This window comes from Phaethon aethereus (genome assembly GCF_964289735.1).
Source record: "Phaethon aethereus genome assembly, chromosome: 6".
Classification (NCBI taxonomy): Eukaryota; Metazoa; Chordata; class Aves; order Phaethontiformes; family Phaethontidae; genus Phaethon; species Phaethon aethereus.
In genome coordinates, this window is record NC_138580.1 from 42,256,264 (window position 1) to 42,282,413 (window position 26,150).

The window sequence follows — 26,150 nt, forward strand, 5'->3', positions numbered from 1 at the left end:
GGAACCTTGGGGGATTTAAAAGGTGGTGCCTCTGGAAAGGGTGTTGGAGGTGGGGGGCTAACCTCTCGTTTTAGCACCAGGTATAAATAATTGTTCCTTTCAGCCTGGTTGCAAGGCTCTCAAGATGTCCTTGTTAATCCAGAAATGAGAGAGAAGGAGGTGCATTTCTCAGTCTTGCGCTGTGCAGTCTAACACTAAATGCAACCACTGGCTTAATTCCAGGGAGGAAAAGCTGTGGGTTAACAGGAGTTCACCCCTGCTCCCTCTGCTCTCCTCCGACATGTTCAGGTGGGGCAGACCTTTTAGGTCCAGAGAGGGGGCTTTTGCAGCCCTGAAACTGGAAACCCTTGTTTGCAATAATCCCAGTGACAAAGTGCAGAAAGAAGGGTTAAGCCGCAGGTCTCCGTATGTCCACGCTCCGTGCTATTAGCTTTTCAAGTGCTACACGCTTTACGTGTTGCTCACAGGGGACCCCGCAGAAGAGAGACCACCGCTGGGCTGCGGGGCTGATGGGGAGGGTAGGCTGTGCAGACAGGAGCAGGTTGGAGGGCACGCGCCCAGGTCCTGTGGGGCAGGGACTCTCCAGCCGTGCCCCAGTAGACGGGCTGATACCTTTCTGGTGTGAGTGGTGCTCGATGGGGATCCAACACCCTGTTTCCAGAGCGGGATGGGGCTGGGATGTGTGAACACCCTGTTTCCCTTGGAGAATGGGGAGCATGGTTGGGAGAGGACGGCGAGCGGGAGGATGGGTCTGCTGAGGAGAGGCAGTGGGAAACGTCAGCGAATTTTCTGGGTTTTTGGTTTTTTTTTTAGTTTTCCTTGCAATTTGTTTTCCTTTTTTTCCTTTTTCATTGCTTCAGCATTAGGAGCTGGAGGAAAGGTCCTGCCTAACGAGCGAGTCAGTGTTGTGTTGGCTGTGTTGGATTACTGGCTATTTTTAGATACTGGAAGTTCTCCTGGAGAGAGTCACAGGCCCTGGTCGCTGGGTGGATTGGTTTTCAAGTGGGGTGGGATCCGTGCAGCGGTCTGAAAGGCCACCCACAGATAATGAACTGCCGGCCATGGAGGGAAGAAGGGCCAAGTGAGCTCACCTGCCCTGGCTGCTTGTCCCTTCTGGTGGTGGGCCTGGCCAGGGTGGGTTTCTAGAAGCAATGTGCTCCAAGACAGCGTGCCAGCTGATCCTGATTCCACAGGCTGTCTCGTGCCGGTGGAGCATCTGCCCGCTGCACCTCAAACAAGCAGCAACTGCCTTTTGCAGGCTTTAGAAACAGCCCGTGGATGCCAGCAGCGTTCTAGTCACAGGAGGCATTGGCTGATTATTATTAGGATTACGGGATGATTCAGGCCAAAAGGAACCTCAGGAGGTCATCTACCTCAACCTCGCGGTGGGGCAGGCTGGGAGAGCAGCCAGGGCTGCCCAAGCCTATGCCCTCAGCTTGTAAGGGATATATGTCTGGTAGGAGCAGTCAGGTATGCTGGACCTAAAATTATTTCTCCAGACTTGGCCAAATGCAAATTTACATTTTTCCATTGCACTCGGAGCAATACAGACTTAGATTATCTTGTATTTCTTCACAAGATTTCTCTTACACACCTACAGATTCCCAGTGCTGGCCATCTCCAAGGCTGAGACAGCAATCTCAGTCACTCCCTTCCTAACACCCCTGTGCAAAAACATGTTAGGTCAACTTGGGATGGGTTGGTTTTCATGTGCATTTAAGGAAAACAAAAAAAAAAAAAAAGAGAAAAAATGCCTGGTTCAGGAGATAAACTTCTACTAAAAAGTATAATGGGATATGGTATGTAAAAACTTTCTGCCTTTCATTGCATCATGTCTGCAAGTACATAAATACATACAAATATGTGGATGAGAGAGAAGAGAGTGGTTAAAGGGAGGCATTTCTGCAAGAAGGACTGAATGAACCTTGAATTATGAGCGATCCAGCCACTGGCGTTCCAGCTTCGTCCGTCCTGTTTACCATCCACTTTGTTCTTCTCTGGGGCTCACCTTTGTCCACGGGGACAACTACCATATTGCAAGTAAAGACTTCTGCGTCCTCTGCTCCCTTTTCTTGCCTGTCTACGCTTTACCCATGGGAGAAGGGAGAAGAGTCAGCTCCGAATGGCACAGAGTGAGTAAACAAATCTATTTTAAAGAGAAATTGTGCTGAGCAGGAGCAGCCTAAGAGCTTTGAAAACTGGCATTGCGTTCTTGCTGGGAAGGCACTAAAGTACAAAGGTTTCTCCCTGGTGCACACACGCATTACGGCTTTCGGTCAGGGTAGCCATGTGTACGAAAGCCCACGGACTAACACGCCTTTTTCCTCTGGATGAGACCTCATTGCTGGCCAGCAGTTCAACAGAACGCTTTGCAGCTGGATGAGCTCATTAAATCTAGTCCCATTAAATCTGTAAGGGTTGCAGACGATGCAACAGCTAGAAAGCTGCTCTGGTCTGTCTTGTGCTATCATCAGGCACAGCAGCAGGGAATTGAGATGTATATGGCTGCTTCCCTGCCTGTGAGCAGACACAGAGGGGGTTGACACAGAGGGGGTCACACAGAGCCTCTGTAGCTGGATGCAGTTGTAGATTGGGGTTAGAAACCAAGGACGGAATATGGAAGGGTGATGGGTCTGCTCCATTGTCTCAGGGAACATGGGGTGCTTGCAAACTCAGCAAAGGCATCTCCTAGAGTGGGAGATGGGTAGGCAAGCCCACCTGCCTGGGCCCATCCCAATCCTAGAAAGCCTTTCACAAAGGTGAGAGAGCTCAGGCCGAGCTGAGGGCTGGAGATGCACCTTAGCCCCGTCGCCTGGTCTCCAGCTCCGGTCCTTTTGACTCAAGGAGGGTCAAAGAGCTGTGGAGTCAAGTTTTCAGACTGGCAGCCGACCCATTCCAGGCGACATTTCTCGGCCCCAGGTCGGCCTCGCCTACTGGCATAAGGACTGCCGGCAGGGGAAGGTGGCAGTGCTAGCCAGCACCCATGGCTTCTGAAAATCTCATCGATTCCTTTCTCCTTTTGATCTTCGGCAAAGCAAACAGATCGTGCCTCACTCCTCCGGATCGCTCGACCCCAAATAATAACATTTACAGGAAACCATGTTTGCAGCCGGAGTCTGGCGTCTGTGGACTGATACCCTGCCACGGAGCAACAGAAGTGGAGCTGCAGGAAAGCTAGATGGATCACTTCCATTCCCCTCTGACACCGGGGACTCGAAAACGTGCGCTCGGCAGCCGAGGGTGCGTTTCAAGCGCTCGGAGAGCGGCTCTACCCGTGGGCACCAGCACAACGAGCTGCTATGGCATGGGAGCATCATCCTGGGCGGAGGTTGGGCTCGCTGCGAACTGCTTTCCTTGCAGGCCTTTTGCCTGGTGTGCTGTTGTGGGCACCTAACATGTCCTCTGCTCCTTTTTGAGGGCGCAGCTATGGGCGCTGCTTTGCCTGGTGGGGTTTAAGCAAAGCAGCAGCTCTTTGCTCAGGCCCTGCGGTGTCTTGGTGGCATTTTCATGTCCGGCTTATCTTTCTGCTCGCTTCCCAGCCCGCTGCAGCTCAGCCCACCCCTCACACCGGCTGTTTTCTCCCTCAGGCTAGCGGCAGCCCGACAAACGACACCGGGAGCTGTGCTGCGGGGAAAATGAGGAGAATATGGTCGCATAAACCCTTCTCCGCAGTTTTTAGCTGTGGGAAACCTGGCCTAGCCTGAGAAAAGAAACGCTGTCCACTATAGGGGCTTTCAAGCCCTGGGTGTCCCTCCTGCAGCGGGGCAGGTGGCGGCCGTGAGGCCGCTCCAGGGCGTGGGCACAGCACTGTACGTTGTCAGCCCCGTTTTTGCCCGCTGCTGGAAGAAGGAGCGCCCAGGCCCCTTTATTACCAGCGACCGAGCTCTGCCCGGCTCCCATTTCTAGGAGGAAAGTCTCGGGAGCCCCCAGAGGTTGAAACCGCCGCTCTCGGCCTCCCCGGCCGGGCCGAGGGCCGCTGGCGGGAGAGCGGGGCCGCCCCGGCCTCCCTCCCGCTGAGGTGCCGCGGCGGGGCGGCTCTGAAGGAGGAATGGCTCCGGCGTGGCTCCTGGCTGCCGGAGCGGAGGCGAACCGCCCTCCTCCCGCCGGGGAAAACCACCTTAACGCGGAGGCAGGAAGCCGCCGGCCCGGCAGGCACCAATCAGGCCGGCCCGGGGAGGGAGGGCGGCGGCCGGGGGGAACGCTGCCGGCGGGGAGGGGAGGCCGAGCCGGCCCGGCGGTGCGAGGGGCAGATGGCGGAGGGCGGCCCCCCCGGCGGCGGGGACCCGCCGGCCGCCTCAGGCGGGCAGGCAGGTAACGTGGCGGGGGGAGGTGGGGGTGGGTGAGCGGGGAGGGAGCGGCGCTTGCGGGCCCGCCGCCGGCCCGGGGGGTTCGGCTTGTGCCGGTGAGGGGACGGGACAGGGCCCCTCTCCGCCCGGGCCACCGCTTGGCCGGGGCTCAGCCCGGCTCCCCCCCCGCCGTCTCTCTCCAGCGCAGGTCGTAACCTGAAGGAGTGGCTGCGGGAGCAGTTTTGCGACCACCCCATCGAGCACTGCGAGGACACCCGCCTGCACGACGCGGCCTACGTGGGGGACCTGCCCACCCTCAAGAGCCTGCTGCAAGAGGAGAGCTTCCAAAGGTGAGGGAGGGCCGCCGCACCCTGCCCTCACCCCTCACGCTGCCTTCGGACAGCCTCCGGGGGACCAGGGTGTGCCAGGTCAAAAAAGATTTTGGTTAGTGACTCACTGGGGCCTTTTCGCCCCACGGCCTGCTCCTTTCGGAGACCCCCCCCCGTCCCGCTCCGTGGGTACGGGAGAGGTGTCGGATTGGGAGGATGCTCTGCTCGCCCCCCAAAAATCGTTCCCCGCGGTCTCCCAGGAGGCAAACCTCAAGCCGGTTCGCGAGCACGCGGCGGCTGTGCAGGACTTCTTTCCAAATCAGGGTGGAAATGTAATACCGTGAAAATAGGAGCCTATGTATAATGGGAAAACCATACAGAAGGGATTACAATCGAATATAAACCTGAAACACCCTATGTTACAAAATCTGCCCAGTGCGAAATCTGAGGCTGTGGGGATAGTTAATTAATTTTCCTGCACCGTGGAGAAAACTGCTTAGAGTGCAAAATGTCTCCCAGCCTCAAAAAAAGCATCCTTTCAGCAAAAAATGAGAGTAAGCCAGCCCCTCTTTCTGCCACCTGGGCAGCCGGGGCTCTCGGATCCCTTGGTCTAAGATTTTTGCCTTATTTTCATCCCATGCCATGTGGGAGCCCTGCGGCAGCAGGGCCAGGCATCCTTCCTCGCAGGAGAAAGCAAAGTTTGGCGGGAGGAGGAGGGCTGGACCCGCAGCACCATCACCTGCGTGATGGAGCGAGCAGAGAAGTGACTGCTTTGAATTTGGGGGTAGGTATGGGTTGGAGATCCCCAAACCTCTGAGGTTAAAGGGAGTCCCTTTATCCTACAACTTGACAGCTGAGGGCTTGGTGTGGGGTTTATACTACTCTTCTTCCTAAAACACGGCTGAAAAAAAAAAATTTGTGACTTTGCTTTCCTAGCGAACTCTGTAAATGCACTGTATAAAAACTGCTTTGTTCTGTACCAGTTACGTGGGCCTGCATGGAGTGAGCTAGAAGAGCAAAACCACTGGTGCGCTGGCTAAAGAGCACTTTTGCCAGCCTACGTTGGCCTTAAAGAAATTCCTTCCTCTCTGCATGTTCCTGCTAAAATGGTAGCCGCGGTGATTTGCAGAGAATTTGGGAGTGAGGTCTGGATGTTTATGAGATTGGTAGGGTTAATGTGAGGTCTGGATGAGTGTGACAACCAATACAGGTTATTTCAGAGGGTATCTAAGCAGCCGCCAACCAGAGCCATCTCTCAATACATTGGAAAAGGCTTTTATGCCAGTAGAGCCGTCCAACAAGGACGCTAATGGCCTGCTTCTGCTGTTCAGTGCAGGATGGCTGCACCTCCCAAGCTTGTTTCTTGCTGGCAGGGCTGAGTTTCCCTGGATTTGTGTTTACGTTGTCCGATGGTGCCTGGCTGAGTGTGCCTGTTGCCAGCGGTGTGATACGGAGGTACGCTTGCATTTCTGTACGCTGCTCCCCGCTTCCTGTGTCCTCTTGCTGTTTCCCTGCTGCTTTGATGACTTTCTGCCCGCTTTGGAGCAGCTTGAATTAGATGGTTGTGGTCCCCATCGTGGTCATTTCTGACTTGGGACATCTCCCTGTAAAAAGGGGGTAGGGAGTGTTTTATTTTTTAATGGCAATTCTGACTGAGTTTTGAGGCAGGGTTTGTCTCTCGCTGTGCACATGTGCAGCTCCTGACACAGCAGAGCTGCGATAAAGCCCATCTTCCAGGCACTACTCCGGTACGTGCCGTAGCCTCTGGCTGCCTACGTGCAGCGCCTAGTCAGGTTATTGGCAGGAGCTTTTCAGGGCTGCTGTAAAGTGCCAAAAATGGGGAAGAAAAACTTCAAAGGAGCAGTTTGGGCTCTCCCAGTGTCCTCCTCGGGGGCTGGGGGAGGTGGGGTGGTGCAAGGTGGCAAGAGGGCTTCTCTGACCCAATGCTTTTCCCCCTGCCGATGCCAGCCGGATCAACGAGAAGTCAGTGTGGTGCTGCGGCTGGCTGCCCTGCACGCCACTGCGCATCGCCGCCACCGCTGGCCACGGTCCCTGCGTCGACTTCCTCCTCCGCAAAGGGGCCGAGATTGACCTGGTCGACGTGAAGGGGCAGACCGCCCTCTACGTGGCCGTGGTCAACGGGCACCTCGAGTGTGCCAAGATCCTCCTGGAAGCCGGGGCTGACCCCAACGGCAGCCGGCACCACCGCAGCACCCCTGTCTACCATGCGGCACGCGTGGGCCGGGCCGACATCCTCCGGGAGCTGATCAGGTGAGACCTCGAGTACAAACTGGAGATGGTCCTGATGGGGAGAAGAGTGGCTCTACCTCCTTCTCTTCTTCCCTTGGGAACTTTCCCCCATGGGGCTTGGAGCATTGCTTGGCCCTGGCAGCAGGTCTGTGTGACTCCCATGCCTGTTCTCCTAAGACAGAGCCCGAGCGAGGAGCCTCCATTTCTGAGCCCACCATCTACTATTTGGTCAGCACCAAATCTTAGAAAGCATCTCCCCCCCACCTCCATCTTGACAGCCAGTTCCATGCCCCTGGCTGAATTTACTAGTGAGGTGGATCTCCCAGCAAACCAAAGACTGGAAACACACCTCTCCTTTGTGTGATGATAAGCAGCAGAGCTCTGCTGCTCTGACTGTTTTCTGTCCTTGGGAGGAGGGAGATGCTTGTGACTGGCACTGTCTGTTCTTGCCTGCCTGGCATCCAATTTGGTCTCTCCTTGCCAGGCACCTGATGCACAGCTCCGTCGAAGGGCTGGCATCTCTGGGGCAGGGAGTGATGGCCATCACTATGAGGTGATGAACAGTAACCTTAGGTGGGTGGTGGGGGACTGGTGACCTCCTATCCCTCAGGAGACTTCCTGTGCAGCACCAGCAGCGAGTGGGCTCGGGGTCTAGCAGTAGGCTGTGTGAACTTGAGTTTCTTCCTCTGTGGCATGCCACGATACATCCTTTCTTCGAAACTGGAAGCTTTTTGTATAAGAGACCGTGCTGAGGAACTATATGGGCCGTTGACACCAAATAATAAGGGATCATAAGGGGAAAATGTAGGTTATAGAAACAAATAGTAAGAGAGAAGAAAGTTTATTTGGATTCACGTAGAAACGCTCTCCAAGGAATCCCTTCAATGACCGCAAATGCTAGAAAATAACACCGAAAAGTATTTGAATAGAATAATTTCAAAATAATTGGGGATTTTCTCGTTTTCTTTTTGCTTGTGGGGAAGTTAATTTTCATAGACGTGCTGCTTTAAGGAACCTGGCAAGTAGAAAGAAGGGAAGGCATTCCCCCCTCCTTGCTCCTTTCTCAGCAAGCTGAGAGAAGGATGTCCCCATTGCCGCAGGCTTGTTGGTACAAGGTTCAGCTCACATGCCACGTTCCTGCGAATCTCCCCTGATACAGCCACTAAGGCAGGGTGAAATGTAGCAAAATGGTATTTCAGCAGCACGTGGAGATCTGATGCATTGATTTATGTGTCTGCTCCTCGGGATACCTTGCCAGCAATATTAAAAGCAAGATTTTGGAAAACTTTCAGGATTAAAAATTAACTGGAGTTTGTCCAATATCTTTTTATTAGACAATGTCTCTCCCAAGGCTGTTAAGCTAATACCAAATTGTCAGATTGCCCAAAATTTCAAATATCTCTGAGTACAGATTTCACAGATCTATTCAGAGTTGCTTGCTTTAAAATGCAGTCTTAAGTTACAAAGCTCACTTGGAGATTTTTAAAATGTTGATTTAAAGGATTTGGTAGGGGGAATGCAACGAGGAAGACACTTTTACTGAGATAAAAGGAAATATTTCAGCATATTCAGCTTGAGAGAGCCTCAGTGTCCTGAAGAGAAAGCCCAACCCAGTCAGGCTTGCTGCAGGTGTCTAAATATCACCTGGTTTGTTTTTTTTTTTTTTTAAATCATACTGTAGCACAATCAGGATTCCTGAATCCTACCAGAAGTGCTGAACCAGCTAACCAAGCAATAGGTGAAATTGTATCCATGAATAGTAAACACACACATAGCTATGGAATGGTGATCCATTTTATAAGACGTCTGGCGGAAATATTTATGGTTATATTGCCAGGGTATAGATTCCTTTCCCAACAGCTTGTGATGTGATCATGCTGCGATGGGATCACACTGTTGCATTGTGCATGCAGTGTAACTGAGGGCTGACCCAGCGTATTTAAGGACGAGAGGATCCTTTTGCCGCACTAAAACGGTGAAAAAGAGATCTGACAAATCACCCTGATGCCTCGGGTGCATGCCTAACTGTGATAAAAGTAGAATTTTGTATTTTGCTTTGAATTGGGCGTTTCTACTGAGAATTTTGATGATGATAATGGAAAAAAGAAAGGACTGAAGTAAAAGAGATTCCTGCTGTCTGGTCAGGACCATGGCCATAGGAGGCAGTGGCCCTACAACAGCCCTACAAAGGCCCCACAGCAGCACAGATGACTCTATCCAAATGCTTGTGTAGACTAATTTTAAGAGGTTTATCTGCAGGGAATATGTGCAATTGCCTCTGGAGAACAGACACCTTTTCTCATTTAGCCCTCTGTGCGCCAACATAGGTGAAGTGATGCAGATTCAACAAAGTGCTGTGGAAGTCCCCAAAAGATGGGAATGTCCCCTTAGTGTACAGTGATCCCAGGGCCAGCTGCCTGGCCTGGGAAGCGAAGCTTGGTCCTGTGGCTGGTGCGAGGACCAGCTTGCGCTTGGCACTGCCTAGCTCTGTCCCTTTCCTGCATTTTTCCACCCCACCGGTCTCCTGAGATCTCAGCCAAGATGTTCTTGCTTGGGAGATCTTGTGCCTTGGGGTAAAAATACACTGCATGCCATTTGCAGCTCTTAGACAACTTTCCTCAGCCCTTGTTCTGTGTGTGCTTAATTTAAATGAGACTATTCCCATCCTCAGGATTGAAGCATTTGGATAAATATTTGCTGGGTAGGGACCAGCCCCTGCTGGGTTCAGTGAGAGCTGTGCTTGCCTTGAGGCAGGATTTGTCCCCAGGTGATTGCCTTATTTGTTTTATTAACTGCAGAAAGGAAAATAATGCTATCTAGGAAGGTAGTTCTAGTTCTCTGAACGCCCAGTTTGCAATTTGGGGAGGCAGACTGGCGGGCGAAGGAACCTTTTATCCCTCTGTGGGGAGAAGGAACAAGGCTTTGCTTGATCTGCAATGCTGCAATTAAAACCAGCTACTCCTTAGAGGATTGCATTGTCTTCTTCCTCCTTCCCATCCAAGCTGCATGTGAAGTACATGGAGTTAGTGTCCCCACTGCTTGTGTGTTACCCAGCCCGGGGGAAATAAATGCTTATTTCTGCCATCTCTTTTTTCTGCAGCATTGCTGTTTTTCAAATTCTATGCTTTTCCAGAGCACGACGCTTGGCCTTTTTGCTCCCGTTTATTTGGCCGCGTTCTTCACTTTCTACAAAAGAAATTAAAAGAACTGAAGCCAATAAGCCCTGTGTTCTGCTCATTCACAACTTAGTGACATCTGTACTTCCCGAAGTGTACTGTGGGTGCTGCTTCTGTCTCATGACAATGCTGATGTCCATTGAGCAGGGCTTCAGCCCGCTCGCTCGCCTTGTCTGCACCGCAGCGAGCTTGAGCCTGCTTTGCTGTGGGTGCAGGGCTTATGGAGCAGTTCAGACACCACGGGACTGTGCGGCGAAGATGTGAGGTACAGGTTTCTCTGTGGGGTAGGGTGAGGCAGGAGCCAGTTGCAAAAGGCTTCAGAGGTTTGCTGCTGCAGCTCATGGAGGTCTCCGCTTCAGCGCCTGCAGTGCTGGCCAGTGAACTGTAATCTCTCGTGCGGTATCTGTTATAATATATAACCTGTGAATGGAGCTGCACTGGAATGAACGTGCAGGATGGATGGGGAGAGCGGAAGGTCTGATGTAATTATTTTGTGTCTTTCCAGTTTCCTACATGCTCGGAGTTGGCAGGTACATGCCTTCAGCTGAGCTGAATACTAGGGAAAAGGCCTCTTTTTGACTCCCTGCTGGGATTTCTGATGGGATTTCAACCACCCCAGCTCCTTCGGGAGTAGGATTTTGTCATATATGTTTCACTGTTGAGCGCAGATTTCTGTTTCCATTTCCCTGCTGTTTGTGACAGTCAGATCGATTGCCTGTATTGCTTTTTGGCCTGTTTTATCCTGGTGTGGAAGTTATTTCACTGCTTCTCTTCAACTGAGTCATTTGGAAACATCCCCGCTCCCCAGCCGGCTCATTAGCATCCATCGTTATGTGGTGCTGGCTCAGGGCTGAGCCGTCCCTTGTGCCAAGGCTGTGCTTGGCACATCCTTCAGGAGGGCAAGGAAAGATATTCCTCAGATGCTCTCTCCTGAGCCTGGGCTGTTGCAGACAGAGAAACAGCTTTGCTTCTTGAAGTTTCAGACCGTGCTGGATACGGCGTGCCTGCTCAGAAGCCCCACCAGGCCAATCTGAGGGTAGGTAGGGGTGATTCTTGGGTTGTGGGCCCCAGCGTTACCAAAGACAGGCAGGGTGCTCACCCTCAGGGTGTCCTTCAGCTTCATCCCCTGCCATTTTGTGTCCCTGGGCCGCGGCCGTGGTGCTGTTGCCCTTGTTTCCAACCCTCTGCGCTTCTCTCTCCCCCACCCAGGTACGGCGCAGACGTGGACGTGAATCACCACCTCACTTCTCGGGTACCCAGCCTCTCCCTGCGGCCCCTCACCACGCTGGTGGTCTGCCCGCTGTACATCAGCGCTGCCTACCACAACCTCCAGTGCTTTCGGCTGCTGCTTCAGGCTGGAGCCAACCCGGATTTTAATTGTTGTGGGCCCATCAACATCCAAGGCTTCTCCCGGGGCTCCCCGGTATGTGTGATGGACGCTGTCCTGCGGCATGGCTGTGAAGCAGCGTTCGTCCACCTCTTGATTGACTTTGGAGCCAATCTGAACCTGGTGAAAGTGGAGGCCTTGGGAGTTGAATCCACAGGAAGGGTCAAAGTCAACCCTGAGGCTCTGCAGGTGTTCAAAGAAGCAAGGGGTGAGTGGCATTGAGTTACTGCAGTGATGCTGGTTTTATCTAGCTCTGGATTCAGGAAAACTCTTCAGAGAGTTTATTTGGTAGTTTGGAGCTGTTAAGGTGGTAGGGTGGGTGTTACCATCCTCTTTTGGGTCTGTTTGTTCAGGTGCCTTTAGCCAAGTGCAAAAAGACCTTGTATGCAGGTTATACTTACAAGTTTAAAGCAATTCTAACACACAGAAAAGATAACTGGGATTTAATAAGCTGTTAAGCTGAGTGTTAATGACTTCACCACCTCTCCCAAAGAGCTGCTGCTGGCCAGGCAGGCATCAGGCAGGAGAGGACCATGGGGCTGGCCGCTGCGGCTCCCTGGCACAGATCCTCAGTGTTGCCGAGCTGCTGCCTGCCTCCAGCTCTGTCGACACTGGTGACTCAACCCAACGGCTTCCCCATAAGCCTCCAGCTAGACTCCCTGTTTTACTCCTGTTGCATTTTATACATTCGCATGGTGTTTTCCCTCTTGAGTCCTTCAGCTACCAGTGATGCCTGTCTCAGCAGCCGTGCTTCTCGCTGTAATTTCCCCTTTTTTATCTTTCTCCCAGCTCTTTTACATTGCTTAGCCATGTCCTTGGCAGCCTGAGGCAAAGTTTAGGTGGTGGGGTCCTATCAGAGCTGGGCTTCGGGTCTGCGGACCGCAGGCAAGTTATGGCATATCCAGTGAGATCCAGTTCTCCAAAGCCACGCAGATGTGCCCTCACTGTTCGTGAGTGACCCTGTGCTCTGCAGGGGAGCTGGGGGGACACACAAGAGGTAGTTGTATCTGGACAAGCTTCTTGGAAAGTAAAGCCACAAATGGTGGTAGTAGGTGGCAGGAGGGAGCTCAGACGGTGGTGGAAAAAGGTGGGAAAAAGCTGACTTTTAGAATTTAACATCCTCTGGGAAGCAAATGAGTTACCAAAGAAGTAAACCAGAGCCTCAGACCTGAACATGCCTAAATTTACCTGCTATTTCTTTCTTTTTATAACAAAAGCAACATCAATACAGTGCGCACCGTTGTTCCAGCAAGGGCAGCACCTCATAAACCCACCAGGCTCAGCTGGTGACGGCCAGGGCTTTGCACCAGGGTCGGAAGTGGGGTTTCCCTCTCGAACTCCACAGAAATTTGACAGGGATTCAGGCTGTGGGATACAACCCCCAGCCCCCACTCTGAAGTTATTCAGCTTTGTGTGTGCCTGGTTTTTAAACCTGCCTGGACTTCTGCTTGAGAAGAGGCACACATAAGCTGGAGCAGGTGGTTTCCATTAAGCCTGGGTTTAGGAGGCAAATGGGACTCCTCAGGTAAAGCATGCAGGATAATGGAGTGGTGCCTTGGAGGTCCAGTTCCTGAATCAACACGGACACCACCATCCTCTTGTCCCTGTGCTGGAAGAGCTCTCCGTGAACTCAAAAGAAGCCCTCAAAAGAAAGTTGAGTTAAGGCCTGAGCTGCTTGTCAATGCTGTTGTTTCCCATGGGGCAGTTGAGAGCAAAAATAAAGTCCACAGAATTTTAAAATGATCCGAATAGTATAAAGTCTCTCACAGCCTCCCCTGGTGTGGATTTGGCAGCGATCTCTTTGCACCCTCTCATACATGGTCACAACTCCATGCAGTTTCCAGCTTGCCCTTCCAAACTGCCTGTGTGGCAGCTGTCGTTGCTCCAAGTCTTTGCCCAAAAGGTTTGGCCTCCTCACAGAGAGGTTTCATGCATGCTCGGCTCTCCTGCACTGCCTTCGTGCTGCTGTGCAGGACGCGGACGCGGCGTTTGGAAGGGGTAAATGGCTCCTCAACTGTCAGCCAGCTCGCAGCACAATTTACGCGCTGTTATCCCTCTTGCTCTTCCTCTCCCTGTCTCTCAATAGTTTTCCTCTGCTTTCTTCATTGCAGGCCGCACCCGGAGCCTCTTGTCTCTCTGCCGCATAGCTGTACGAAGAATACTTGGCAAATCTCGTCTGGATCTGATCCATATCCTTCCAATCCCAGACCCCATTAAACAATTTTTACTTCACGAACACAGTTAAAGGGCAACTGGCTGCTTTCTGGGACAGTTTGGTTTGGTAAATGAGTGCGCTGATAAAGCCAGGTGCCGGTCCTAACCCTTCCCCCCCCAGTGAAATAGTGTATTGCTCATGGACCGTAATTCCCTGCCCCTGTGATTTTCCCCTCTGAATTTAGGGTGCCGTGATTTTGTGTGTCTATTGTTAAGCTACCAGTTATCTAACTGGTGATCTCTTGTTTGCAACTGGTTGGGCGATGAGGCCGATAAGCGTGTGTGGCTGTGACATGAGCAAATACAATATATCCTATAGCTGTTAGCATATGTCTGTTTGTTATGACTCTACCTCTGTTATTGCTCTGTGTTACACACGCCGTGGGTCTCTGCGGCACTTCTGTGTGAGGAAAGCGTCTGTACTCAAGCCTTTCCTCTTCCTATAGCGTACAAGGGAGTCTCTCCTCACCCTGGTAAGGGTTTTACAACAGCGCTGTTCTCTTTCTGCTCTCAGTACCTGGCCTTTCTCTTCCTTGTGGAGTTCGTGATTGCTGCTGTAAAAGTGGGTGTATTTTCTTCTGTCCTCTTCTGGTGTGAAATGCATCGAGTTTCCTGTCCAGTGCTGTGCGTTACTTGGAAAATTGTATCCGTGTCTCTACGTGCTGCAAGGTAGCTGCTGACTTGGCGTTCTTTGTGTAGAGGCCCCATCGCACAGGTGGGAGAGTAGCAGAATATCTAATCCTACCCCGAGTCGTTTCTACAGAGCACCAGATCTGCTGTGGCAGCTTGGCTCTCCCTCCAGCACTGTGATGGACAAGGCAGGGGCTGGCCGGTCCTCTTCCCGACTGTCCGGGACTGGGTCAAGTCTCGTGACTGCTGCCATACCACGAGTGACAAAACGTGGAGAGAAGAGGAAAAGGTAGTTTCACCTCTGGAAACTGATACAGCCTGTTGTGGGGATGTCATCCCTCTGGTTCAGTTGCCACTGCAGTGGTTGTGGGACAAGGACTGTGATACTCGGATGAAGCCAACATGTGAACCTGAAAGTTTTCTGGGGTACTTTTGGGGAAAACAATGGCTAAATTAATCTTCTGTTCACTGTAAAATGGGTTTGAATGCTTGGGAGCAAGCAGGAGTAACAGTGGAGGGGTTGCTAAATTAAACTGTTATGTTGCTGTGCTGGATGGTATTTGATACGATGCCTGTGACTATATCTGTGTGATTATGAAGAAAAAAAACCCCAAAACAATCTCTAGACTGCCTGCTTGCAATATTGCAGTGATTATGATGCTATTGAAGGTCCAGTAAAATAGCTGACAGTGCACAGCACACAGAAATAGAAGTTCCTACCTACTCCATATCCCACGGTGTCAGTATGACCAGAGAAAACCCTCACAAGATCCACTTAACAGGTCTTTTTGTTTGCATACCAGCATTGTGAAAGGGAGAAGAAAGGACTTTTTGTCTTTTATTGAAGAGTTAGGCGGTTATGTGCTTCTAAATGCAGTGTTACATCCAGCAGCCTGGGCTCCTTTGACTTCCAGTTCCTTTACATTGGTGTTTACCTTCACGTCACAAGCTCACAGAATAGTGTCGTTCTTGCAGTGACAGACAGCCTTTCATCGGGATCCCAGGGTCAGCCAGCTCCTTAAAGCTAGTGATGTAGTTATTGTGTAGGAAACATTGTCAAAATAGCAACTTGAGAAGGACAGAGGTGACGGTCCCTCAGGATCTTGGGTAAAAACACAGGCGAGAAGCGGTACTTCCTTTTACTTCACTGATGGAAGTTCTTTCTAGTCCCTGTGTTATAAGTTGGGTTTTTTGGACAATTTTTCTTTGCTGCATGTTCTTCCCATGCCCATGCAGTTGGCAAGGGTATTTTTCCAGGTGTGATCCTAAAGATGTTTGGGATTGATTTATTGTCTGGCATTAGTGCCTAGGAATCTGTAGTTGAGAGCAGAGTTAAGCATGGGATGGCAAGGACAGTAAGACAGCCCCTCCTGGGAATGGGATCTAGCTCTGGTCGCTCTTCTCCTTGACCCGCTGCAGTAACAGGGAAGTGGTGTTGTTTAAGCTACCTCGCATTTCAGTTTCAGATGCCTTTGGCTGACAGCCTTGGTTATCCTGCCTCTCTAGGAGCAGATCCTCAAGGCTGCCCCATGGACTTGCCCCATAGGTCTTGATGCTAGTTACAAAGCGCATTTTTCCCAGAGGCATCAATGAATGCAAAATTACAGTTCAGTTTCTGGTCCTTGCACTATGGGATGTGTTTAGGGTGGAGTTCGATAAACAGCGATGGACTTTTGTGTATGTTTTATTATCTGCTGAAGAACACGTGCCTTTCCAAGCTGGTTTCAGAGAAGGAGGAAGGGCAGGAAGAACACAGTCCTGATTGTTCCCTGTTATTTCAATTCCATGGCCAGGCCTGGAAGGTCTAGCCCCTTACATTGCTCTGCTCACTGATTTTAGGATAAAGTGGCAAAATTTGCACTGCTGAGAGCAGGCTAAAGCATAGTGGGTACACTCTGTGCTCAGATACCAAAGCAAAGGATACTTTCAAAACCCTCATCAGATGAGTTACAATGGCGAGGATATGTAGCTGTAGGCATGTTTTCAAGGTGAGAAGGCAGCAGTTTGTACTGTTTCTTTTCCAGGCTTGCAGATGGTTTAGGTTTTCACCATGCTGGAGGCCAGGGCAGCCCATGAGCATGTTGCCTGAGAGTTGTGCGCTTGCTTTATAGAAGTGTTAACATGCCTGAAAGATGCAAACAGGTTGTAAAGCCTCTTGTCACCTTGCTGGTGGAACCATAATGTTTTGCAGGAGCACAGGCTGAACGTATTCTCTAGCCCCACAGTATAGAGGCAGAAAATGAGATAGATTGTCTTGAGAAAATGCCATGGCAGCAGCTTCTTTGGGTCGACTTTTTTCCCCTTGATTTTTACTCGTTCATACAGTTTTGCAAACCGGTCACCCACTGGTGCCTTTGGGAGAAGGCAGTAGGATGGATGTGGAAGGCATATGCTCCTTTGGGGCAAGCTGGCTCCACCTGGAATGAGCTGTGGTGAAATGCCACGGTGTGGATGATGGACGGTAGCCCAAAGAAAGTCGGAGAATTTGGTTGTTATGGGTGCGATTAACTGTCCCTGATGTAACTTGAGTATCTAGTTAAAGCTAAGCCTCTGCAGATGACCTGTCACAATTTGTGTTACAGCTGCCTTCGGTATTTGATCTGTTGACCATTGTGCCCTTAACTGACACTGTCCTACAACATGCTTATGGATAGGCAGCCAGTGACACCCTAAGCAGCCTAGCAACTGAGCTTCCTCCCAGAACTGTAACTCCCATGTGAGTGAAACGGAGAAGAGCACCCTCTTCCCATGCACGGAGTCAATACCTGGCACTGATACGATTCCTTTGCAGGTCCCACTGGTAAGCTCAAGCCATGCTGGAGGTGGGGACTTTGACCTCTGTTAGTTTACCATTCTTTATAATTTGAGATATGATGATTGTGGTGCTCCAACAGTCTGCTGAACTTTGGGCGTATGGGTATTTCTTTTGACCTCAAGCTTGAAGGACTACAACAAATCCAACCAATGTGGAGCCCAAGGGATTGCTCTGATCTGCAGATCAAAGGATGGTTCTCCCAACCCAATAGCAAACAAGCTTGAAGTTCAACAAGCACTTAGACATTTGCAGAATCAAAACTTCGAAGTGCAAGGAGGCATTTTTTCCAGACTAGGCATCCAACTCCCATCTTAACAGGACTGTGCCCCCTGCAACGGTCTCAGTGTTAAACCTGGATGGTCTTTGTTTTGGCTTGAGGGCCTGAAGGGAGTCCAACTCATGGGGTCAACTCACATAGTACTAAACCATAAGGACAAAGACTAAAGCTGGTGTAGTCTGTGTGGACGTTGGTTGCTGAGGCTACATAAACCCAGCTTTGCCTAAGTGGAGTGGTTTGATACATAGAAGACCTGAAATTTTCATTGTAGAGATATAATAATGAATCTCAAAATAGACTCATGGATATTCATAGACTTTGGTGTCCTGTCCTGTAGGGCCAAAACCTATATCCTCTGGCTGTCCCTGTCCTAAACCCAAGAAACAACAGTCTTCCAATATGAAGAGTAATATGTGCATATTACATATCTTCACACTATATAAACAGCATTTATTTTTGCCTTAACTCGGAGTTCATAATTTCCTCCTATGTAGCAAAGCATTTTCTTTTGTAAAGGTACTCTTTTCCATGTTGTCCATGGGGCATGCTCAGATTGACATGAGTAACAAATGAGTACCATGAAGTCATGGGTGGGAAATTAAACATTTCTGCAGTGTATATCCCCTATATTGAAGAATGCCTGTTATATTTATGCATAATATATAAAGCGTGCATTGTGTGGCCTTGCTGTAAGCTTGGGTGGGATGGGATAACAAGATTTGGAAAATGGTTAAAGAATCGAAACAGATCTGGAATAAGCAAAGCAGATCCAAAGCAGTCTTTTTCATGTGGGTTTTCTTCTCGTCTTTGTTGCTATAGGGGATTTCCAGAGCATGAAATGCTGGTAGCTGGTACCAGCTGGTAGCTGCTACCCAAAAATAATTTCCTGCTCTTTGGGAGTTTTGCAAAAGGCAGAGGAACAGCATCTGTTGGGTTGAAGTGTTTGGGTTGGTTTTTTTCCCATCCTCAAAGTCAAATAAAGCACTTTTTACACCAAAACTGGCCTTTGAGGTACAGCACCTCTTCAGCCCTTCCTGTTCCAGCGAAGAAAGCCGTGTAAGAACCTGCTCAGGACAGGGCAGAGGTGACAGAGTCCCGCTTCAAGAAGTCTAGTCAGTGGTCTGCTGGTTTTGCCCGGGATAAAACCATTGTGCAGAGCAGCAAGAGCAGATCTGAGAGCGGATAGGAAGTGTCAGCGGTGGGTCCACAAATAGCTAAATAAAGATGTTGCAGTGCAAGAGCATGGCTGGCCATGGGGAGTACTGCTCTGTGCAGCGAAGAGCAGCGACTGGGTTTGCAAAAGCCTGGATCCTGCTGGCCTGGGAGGCTGTAGCTGGTTTCTCTGCGTGTTTTGTAGCCACTGGAGGGGGCCGGAGAACCGTGCTGCCTGCAAGGGGGTTACGGGCAAGCAGGCAGGGACTGGGCAGTGGTTTCCAGCGCCATTGCCAACTCCTGCCTTGCCACCCCTGGACAATTTGCAGGAGGAGTAAGGCAACCAAATCAAAATGTAAACCATCGTGAATGTGCAGAGGAGCCTCTTCTCTGGAGCCTCTTCCCCTACCCAAATCCTCTTTCACAAGCTCACGTGTCCTTTCGGGGGTGCTGGCCTGCCCTTTCCTCAGGGTGCTGTGGCAGCTTGTGCCAGTGCAAGGTGGCTGTTGCCACCCACTCTGGTTAGAGCAGCCCAAAGCCCTTGGCCTTCCACCTGGTCCTTCAAAGCAGGCTGAAGAGGGCTCTTCAGACCTCTCATTTCTGCTCCTCTTTACGTTGTAACCCAGCCCTGGAAATGCAGCTCCTCAGTTTGTCCTGGCATGAAAGTTCCCTGATGTCGATGTAACTCCTCAGAATATTATGATTCTTGTAACTTAGCTTTTTCTGGCGTTTTCATTGGAAAACTCCCTACAAGCTTGAGCTGCAAGCATTTCTGGTGGTTGCTCTGTTCTTCCTAGGGGTTAGCAGATGTGCAGGCTCCATCTGCAACAGCTGGATAATTTGCATTCTTTAGCTCAGGTGGTAGAAAGAGCATTTCGGGTACCTGTGTATTTAGTCCCTTTCCAGTCAAGGGCACAGTCCCTTTTTTAGGATTCCTGCTGGTTTTGCTTGGGGGATGTTTGAGCTGGTGCCAGCATTTCCTCTAAAGGCAAAAAGAGAGTTTCTCCTAAATTGGAAGAAAATGATCAAATGGTTTGGAATTGTGGTGACGGTGATTAAAAACAAAGCAAAACAAGCTCTAGTTTGAAATTCTAACCTCTCCAGCCTCTATTCCTCCAATATTCCTCTAGCTCCGGAGTGGCTCCCTCCTGCCTCCCAGTGCATCTGCCCCCCAGACTTGCGCGGCAGCCACCCCAGCTTGGTACCCACAACCCTGCTGGGCCAGCGATAGCATCTCTGCGCTGCAGCTTAGAAAGAACCAGAGAGTTATCGTCGCCTGGGAGAGGTCTTGAGCTGCAAACCTCGGGACAATAAATGTGGAGTTGTTTAAAGGGCTGCTAGACTCCAGCCATGATTTTGCATGCTCTTAACCTGTCCCCTCCTGATTATCTCTCTGGAGTAGACAGGCTGGGGTTTCTGGTCACCTCTCACTGAATTTCTTATATGGCTGGGGAGAAGAGCTCATGGGTGCGTTTGCTCTTGGTTTATATAATGGCATTGCAACATTTTCCTTATGACTCACACTCATTAATCTTATCTTAAGATCTAATGCAGAGTTCCCTTTCCTAGAGCAGCAAGGAAGAGATTTTGCCTTGCACTGTGTGATGCTCAAATATTTGCTCTGGGCTATGAGAACCAACCAAGACTGCAGTAAATCTCAGGCAGTCTCAAAGCATTTCCTCTAGCGTGCGTTAATTCCACTCCCCCAGCCAGTGCTGGGGAAGCCCCTGCTTGGTTAACTTACTTTTTTTTTTTTGTTCGCTATCAGCTCCTTCAGGCTTGTCTTTACAGAATCACATAATCATTAAGGTTGGAAAAGACCTTTAAGATCATCAAGTCCAACCATCAGCCCAACCCATTGCCCACTGGACCATGTCCCAAAGTGCCACGTCTACACGTTTTTTGAACACTTCCAGTGATGGTGACTCCACCACCTCCCTGGGCAGCCTGTTCCAATGCTTGATCACTCCCTCGGTAAAGAAATTTTTCCTAATGTCCAATCTAAACCTCAAGTCTTCCCTCCAAAATGAGCTCTCTCTCCCCTGCAAGTTGCAACTAGGAAGAAGAAGGTCCGTGGCTCACCTGCGGTGTGCCTGAGAGACAGGGCAGCACACACGGGGTGCCCAGCGCCTGCACCCACGCCAGCGCTGCGCAGGGGAAAGGGGGCTGTGGAGCCCATTAACCCCTCTCCAGGTACACGCGTTTCCCACTGCTTTCAGTGCTTTCCCCCCCGTGATGCGTATGTACGAGCCGGATTTGTACTGTTCTGTTTTGCACTTTTTTTCACTTTTTTTTTTTTTTCTTTTTGTTGTTTATGCTTCAGAGACAAATGAAATCTGCTTTTGTTTACTGGAAAGTATGCTTTATTTTCCCATCATCGAGCATCTGTTGTTTGTAAAATGCACGACGAATCTTTCCAACAGAAAATCAGCCAGCCTGAGTGTGCCTGGCCAGGAGTTCACGTGTGCCACGATCTTTATCCTAAAAAGGTACTAAAAAGTCCAAACCAAGAAAGTGCCAGCCAAACACACTGCACAACGGTGAAATCTACATGTAAAATGCTGGAAATTCACATTTCCCACCAAATGTATGTTTAGTGAAGGCTGTGAGTTACGGCAAGGCTCAAATAAGCCTTTGCCTAAAAGCTTTGTGCCAGAAGGGAGCAGTGGCAGGTGGTGCCTACCTGTGAGCCCCAGGAACAAGCGTCTCCAAATATTTTCAGAGGATGCTTCTGTCACTAGCAACTCGGAGAGAAAAATAAAGCCAAGATGGGTAAGATGGAGTAGAGCAACCATTGGTCTTGATTAATGGCTTCGGCCATCCCCCAGAAGGTAGCAGGATGATGTACGATCTGTACACAGTCCACTCCCCGTGGCACAGGCTTTCTATAAGCTTTCCAAACATACCAGGGTGAGGTGATGCTTGCAGACACGGCATTTTCTCTGATGGCGCCTTTCCACAATCATCTGAAAGCTGCTAAGGGAATTTTGGAAGCTGGTTTCCAGCCATGATTCGCTTGGCCAACTCTGCACTTGCCTTTAATTTTAATAATTTGGCGACATCCATTTATTTAACATTTTGCAAAGCAGGGTCTGCGTTTGCTCAGAGAAAATGAGAGTTGAAGGATGGTAAAATGCCTTCATAAATTGGAAGTTAAATTAAGAAATCACTTTAAAAGCGCTGAGCACTGTTAGCTCCATGTAGCGGTGTCACTTACGGCATTGCGAGCTGTGGTACCGGTTGGAGGCATGGAAGATTAAGGAGGCACAGGGAGTGGGGCGGATTGTTTTGTGGGTGATTCTGGCCTTTCTGAGCCTGTTTTTGTTTGCAGTTGGAATGTAGTAATAGATTCATCCCTTGTTTCCTTTCCCACAAAACACAGTTCTTACCAACAAGTCTTAATTTTGGAAAATTTCAGCATCTGAACATTTCCTATCAGTATGAAAGCAGCTTCTGAAAGCTTTCTCTTATATTTGATCATATCAGTGTTACTGCGTGACACTATCTGTAGTGGAAAGTCTTGTGATGCAATATTTAATTTGATTTAATTTTTAAATTTTCATTTTCAAATTACTAATGGCAGCTGCAGCTTGCTCTCGATTGGGCCATACATCAAATTAATTTGTTTAAATTATTATTTTTTTAAATGAGAGCTGTTTTGCGTTGTTCCCCATTGCCCTAGGATGAGGTTAAAGATTTTGTGCTGTAGTAGATACTAAGCTACTAAAAAAAGATACTACTTTTCAGGGGTTGCTTGGGCACCACCGAGATTCATAGATGGATGCTCTGAAAAGCAGCCCAGGGCATATCAGCCTGGTGCCATCTTGCACAGATGACCAACAAAGCCTTGGTCATGCACTGGTGCACGGTGGCATCTCTGAGCAGCACTTTCATTGCTGGGCAGTGCTTGGTGGGATGAAGCTGCTGGGCCAAGAAAAGCCTGGCTCTGTCTTGAGATGCTGCAGTCTTTGATCCTTTGTGGCTTCCTCACCTCTGAACACCATCCTAGCACTTGAACACGCACCTCCAAATACTTCTTGTTGAGCTGGAAAGGAATTTTGATTTATAATAAATGTGTTGTAATACTTTCTCTTGTTTAAAGGCGTTTGAGTCCTTACCTTCATCAAAGCAACCAATAAACCCTCCTATAAATACTACCTAGGAAAGCAGAAGTTTCCAATTACCCTAGCTCCACTCCTAATATCAGTTCCTATAATTACCAACCTCCATTAGTGCAAACTTTCTCAAAGGCAAAACATCAAAGCAGAGGTTCTTCTTTGCCTTAGTTGGTGACTGCCACCAGTCTGGAGTTGGGTCATCTTGGACTTGGTGGACTTGGTGGAGTTAGGTTTACGGTTGGACTCGATGATCTTAAAGGTCTTTTCCAACCTAAATGATTCTATGATTCTATCTGCGCCTTCACGCATGCCAGCTGCTCTTTCCCTGCCTGCTGCAGCATCTCTGTGGGCTTCATGGCACAATAGTGCAGTGTCCTGTCCGAATAACCCATCATTCAAACCAGAACTGCAGCCTAAAAGCCATCTGTGAAATCTGAAAGTTGAGATTATTTTTAACTCGGTAGCTTGAGACAGCGTCTGGTCCTTCTTGCTGGGAGTTGTTCTTGCTGGGTGTTCAGTGAACTTTGGGTTTAGTCCATAAACTTTCAGTTTAGTGATAACCCTAAATATTTCATGCATCATAGACTATGAATGATGCAAAGATGTCAGCAAAACCCGTTGTTGCCAATGCAAACAGTGCTAGGAAGTTGTATCGTTGCCATTGCTGGTGCATGAACCTTGTTCCTCTTCCCTCTGCATGTGCCCGTACATCAAGAGAGGCCAAAAGAAATGAGGTGCAGGTAAATGTGGATCCTGTAATGCTATGTTTGTAACACCAGCTACCCAAAGACAAAAAAAATCGGACGGTTAAAGGTTATTTTATTTGTGCATTCAGACTTCTGTAACACAGAAAAGAGCTCTGCGTGGGTTGAGCTGCTGTGGGTCTGCATCTGCTCCCCAGCAGAGACCATTTAAAATGCCACAGAAACATAGTGAATATGCATCATTCCACTCTGAACCAGCACAAAATTTGCTGGGCAGCCTTGGCTGGTTGTACTTTCACGTGGGATCCTTTTCAGGGTCCAACGGGAATATGGACAACACCACCCTGCCGTTTGGAAGAAATGACTTAATTGGTGATGCGGTCATTTCCAAGGTCAGTGAAAATGGTAAACACACTGGCAAACGGGACGTCGATGGGTGTCCGCTGTGAATTTGCCTCTTCTGATGTTCCTTCTCTCTGGTATGAAAAGCAATTCACCCGGCTTTGAAGTACACAATCTTGTTAGCATGGGTCAGATGTCTAAACATAACTAAGGATATTATATGGGCTAATTAGATCAAGGCATCTGGTGTACATATCATTCTGCAAGTGTGTTTCCATGGAAAACAGTTTATATGCCATGAATGTCATGAGAAGATTAGATCACAAATCAGATGGATCTTGTGTTCTTCCAGAGACCACCTCTCTTTAAAACGAGGTTTAGGCTACTAGATGGAGGTGGCTAAATAGCCCTGGCTGCTTGGGTGCCTTTTTGGCCCCGGAGCAGTTGGCATTTCAAGTCTACAGCCCCACTTTTCCCTGCAGCATCTGCTGCTCACGAGAAGATATTCTTGATGTTTCTGTCCAGATGACTCTAGGTCTCCATCGGTGCATCAGCATTTTATCTTTCGAGTGTCCAAAGCTGCCTACTTGCCTTCTTTGTAGGCAGCAGCAAGAAAAGGGAGAGGGCAACAAGCTTTCAGGCTTCACGTGGCTCAGGGTAGGTACGAGCCTGGGAGCCTCCAGACCTGTTTTCTCAGTGACTTGGGTTTTTTCCTTCATGTCACCTTCCGCCTCTCTGCCCAGACTTCCCCAAGTCCAAGCTGGGTTGCTGTGGGCAAGTGCCATGTCTACTGGGTGTGATTCACTGCCGGCGGGAATGTGTGATGCCGGGATGCGGGAAGTCCGAGACTGGCGATTCATTTCCCTGCAACCACCGAGCGCTGACGTTGGTTTATCCCCACTGGGGGTAGAGAGAAAGGATTTTTCACCAAACTGCCCGAAATGTTGAAGTCCCCACGTGTTTCAGCTGTTGCTCACACACTCTTAAAACAGAAGTAGCCCCTGAAAGGATGGGTCAGAGCCTCCCTTCGTGCAAGTCAGCATGGTCCATTGGAAAAGCAAAACCAATTTGTACCAGAAGATTTTAATTAGTTCAGGAATTTCAAAGCCCAGTGGAAAACTGGGCTTGGGAAAACACCGTTTTATTTCGATGTCTGAGACAGTACTGCGCCTTTTGCTCTTGTTTTTGAACTGCCTCCTGTATCCACCTTCAAATTTGAGAAGGAGCTGTGAGTCATGGGCCCTTCAAGTCCACAGTGGTCTGGATGACTATGTCTGTAGTGGGAGCACAGCAGGTCCCCAAGCAACGCTGAAAGCCCCGCTGTGCAACGCAACGCCGCAAGACCCGGGTTTTTGGGGTCTCCGGACAGATGGGAGGCAGGCAGCGTTTGCTTTTTGGGTGTCTTGCGGCTTGTGGGACTTTTGTCAGACTGCAGTTCAGCAGGAGCCGGTCTCCTCCCGGTGCTGCCAAGATCCAGGAGTTAATTCTCATTCCATGAGAAGGCCAGAGCTTGCATCCAGCCCATTCCCTGGGGTGCAGAGAAAGAAAGTCTCTGAGAAATAAACACAGACACAGAAGAACACCAGACTTGGCACGTGGCTTCGCAGGCAATGGGAATATCTTTTAGATTCCCGCCGAGGTAATTGGACTGCAAGGAAGCTTCCCTGCTCTGCCCTTTGGCTCCCGGGGAGGGTCCGCTTGCCAAAATGCTTTGTGGTCCCTTGAGCTGCGCCTGGACTGGACCCTGCGCTTCTGCCCAGTCCATCCCACCCCAGTGCTTGCCTGCGCTCTTGCTGCAATCCCCGTCTAACCTATTCCCAGGGATGTGCACTGAACCTCCTCCCCAGTAAACCCACCCTCTTCTCATGCCTTTTATTCAGATTCTCAGTGTTCCTCATGAGAAAGCTTCCCTAAATCTCTCTTACATCCTCTTACACCTACTGAGGTTGTCCTTTCCGTGGGGTCTTTCCCATAGCTGGGGAGGGATCCGATCCTGGCTTGCGGGTACCGCGGCGTGAGATGACAGCTCTTTTCTCCTGAGCCTTTGTGTGCACCTTTGCATTGCTCCACACCTTTCTTGAAACGATGACATTACTGCGTAGGGTAAACATGCCAACATTTTTCAGGCTTTCAGAAATCATGGCAATATGGAAAAAACCCCACACCTTACAAACCCCGTCTTTCTGAGCTGTTGCGTTTTTCCCCGCCTTCCGTTTGGTTTCTGCAGCTTTGGAACTATTTTGCAAATCTTAAAATGCTTCCCAATTTTTTTCTCCTTGATCAGGAGGGAGGGGAACTTTGCTCCTTACCTCCTGAACTGCAGCGTTTCAGCAGGTGAAGCTCAGTGTGTTACCACAGGCGGTATCCTTGGGGTGTGCCGGGCTGGGTGGTGCGGTAACACCCCCTTAGAGGAAAGCAGGAATAGCTGCAAGGCTCAATGCGGGCAGTCAGATTTCAGTCTGATGATAGT

General features: G+C 49.8%; 1 protein-coding gene across 2 annotated transcripts; it reads left to right on the plus strand.

Moving 5' to 3' along the window:
* Window positions 1–4,048: 4,048 nt before the first annotated feature.
* Window positions 4,049–13,810, plus strand: ASB1 (ankyrin repeat and SOCS box containing 1; the record flags this gene model as incomplete). Of its 2 annotated transcripts, none has more annotated exons than XM_082001153.1 (5): window positions 4,049–4,311; window positions 4,490–4,636; window positions 6,584–6,886; window positions 11,251–11,636; window positions 13,540–13,810. In XM_082001153.1, the coding sequence occupies 5 exons, from the start codon at window positions 4,049–4,051 to the stop codon at window positions 13,671–13,673; spliced, it is 1,233 nt and encodes a 410-aa protein (XP_081857279.1). In that variant the 3' UTR covers window positions 13,674–13,810. The 2 variants fall into 2 exon arrangements, with proteins under 2 accessions (XP_081857279.1, XP_081857280.1); XM_082001154.1 differs by having other exon boundaries at window positions 4,251–4,311; window positions 4,495–4,636.
* Window positions 13,811–26,150: the final 12,340 nt, after the last annotated feature.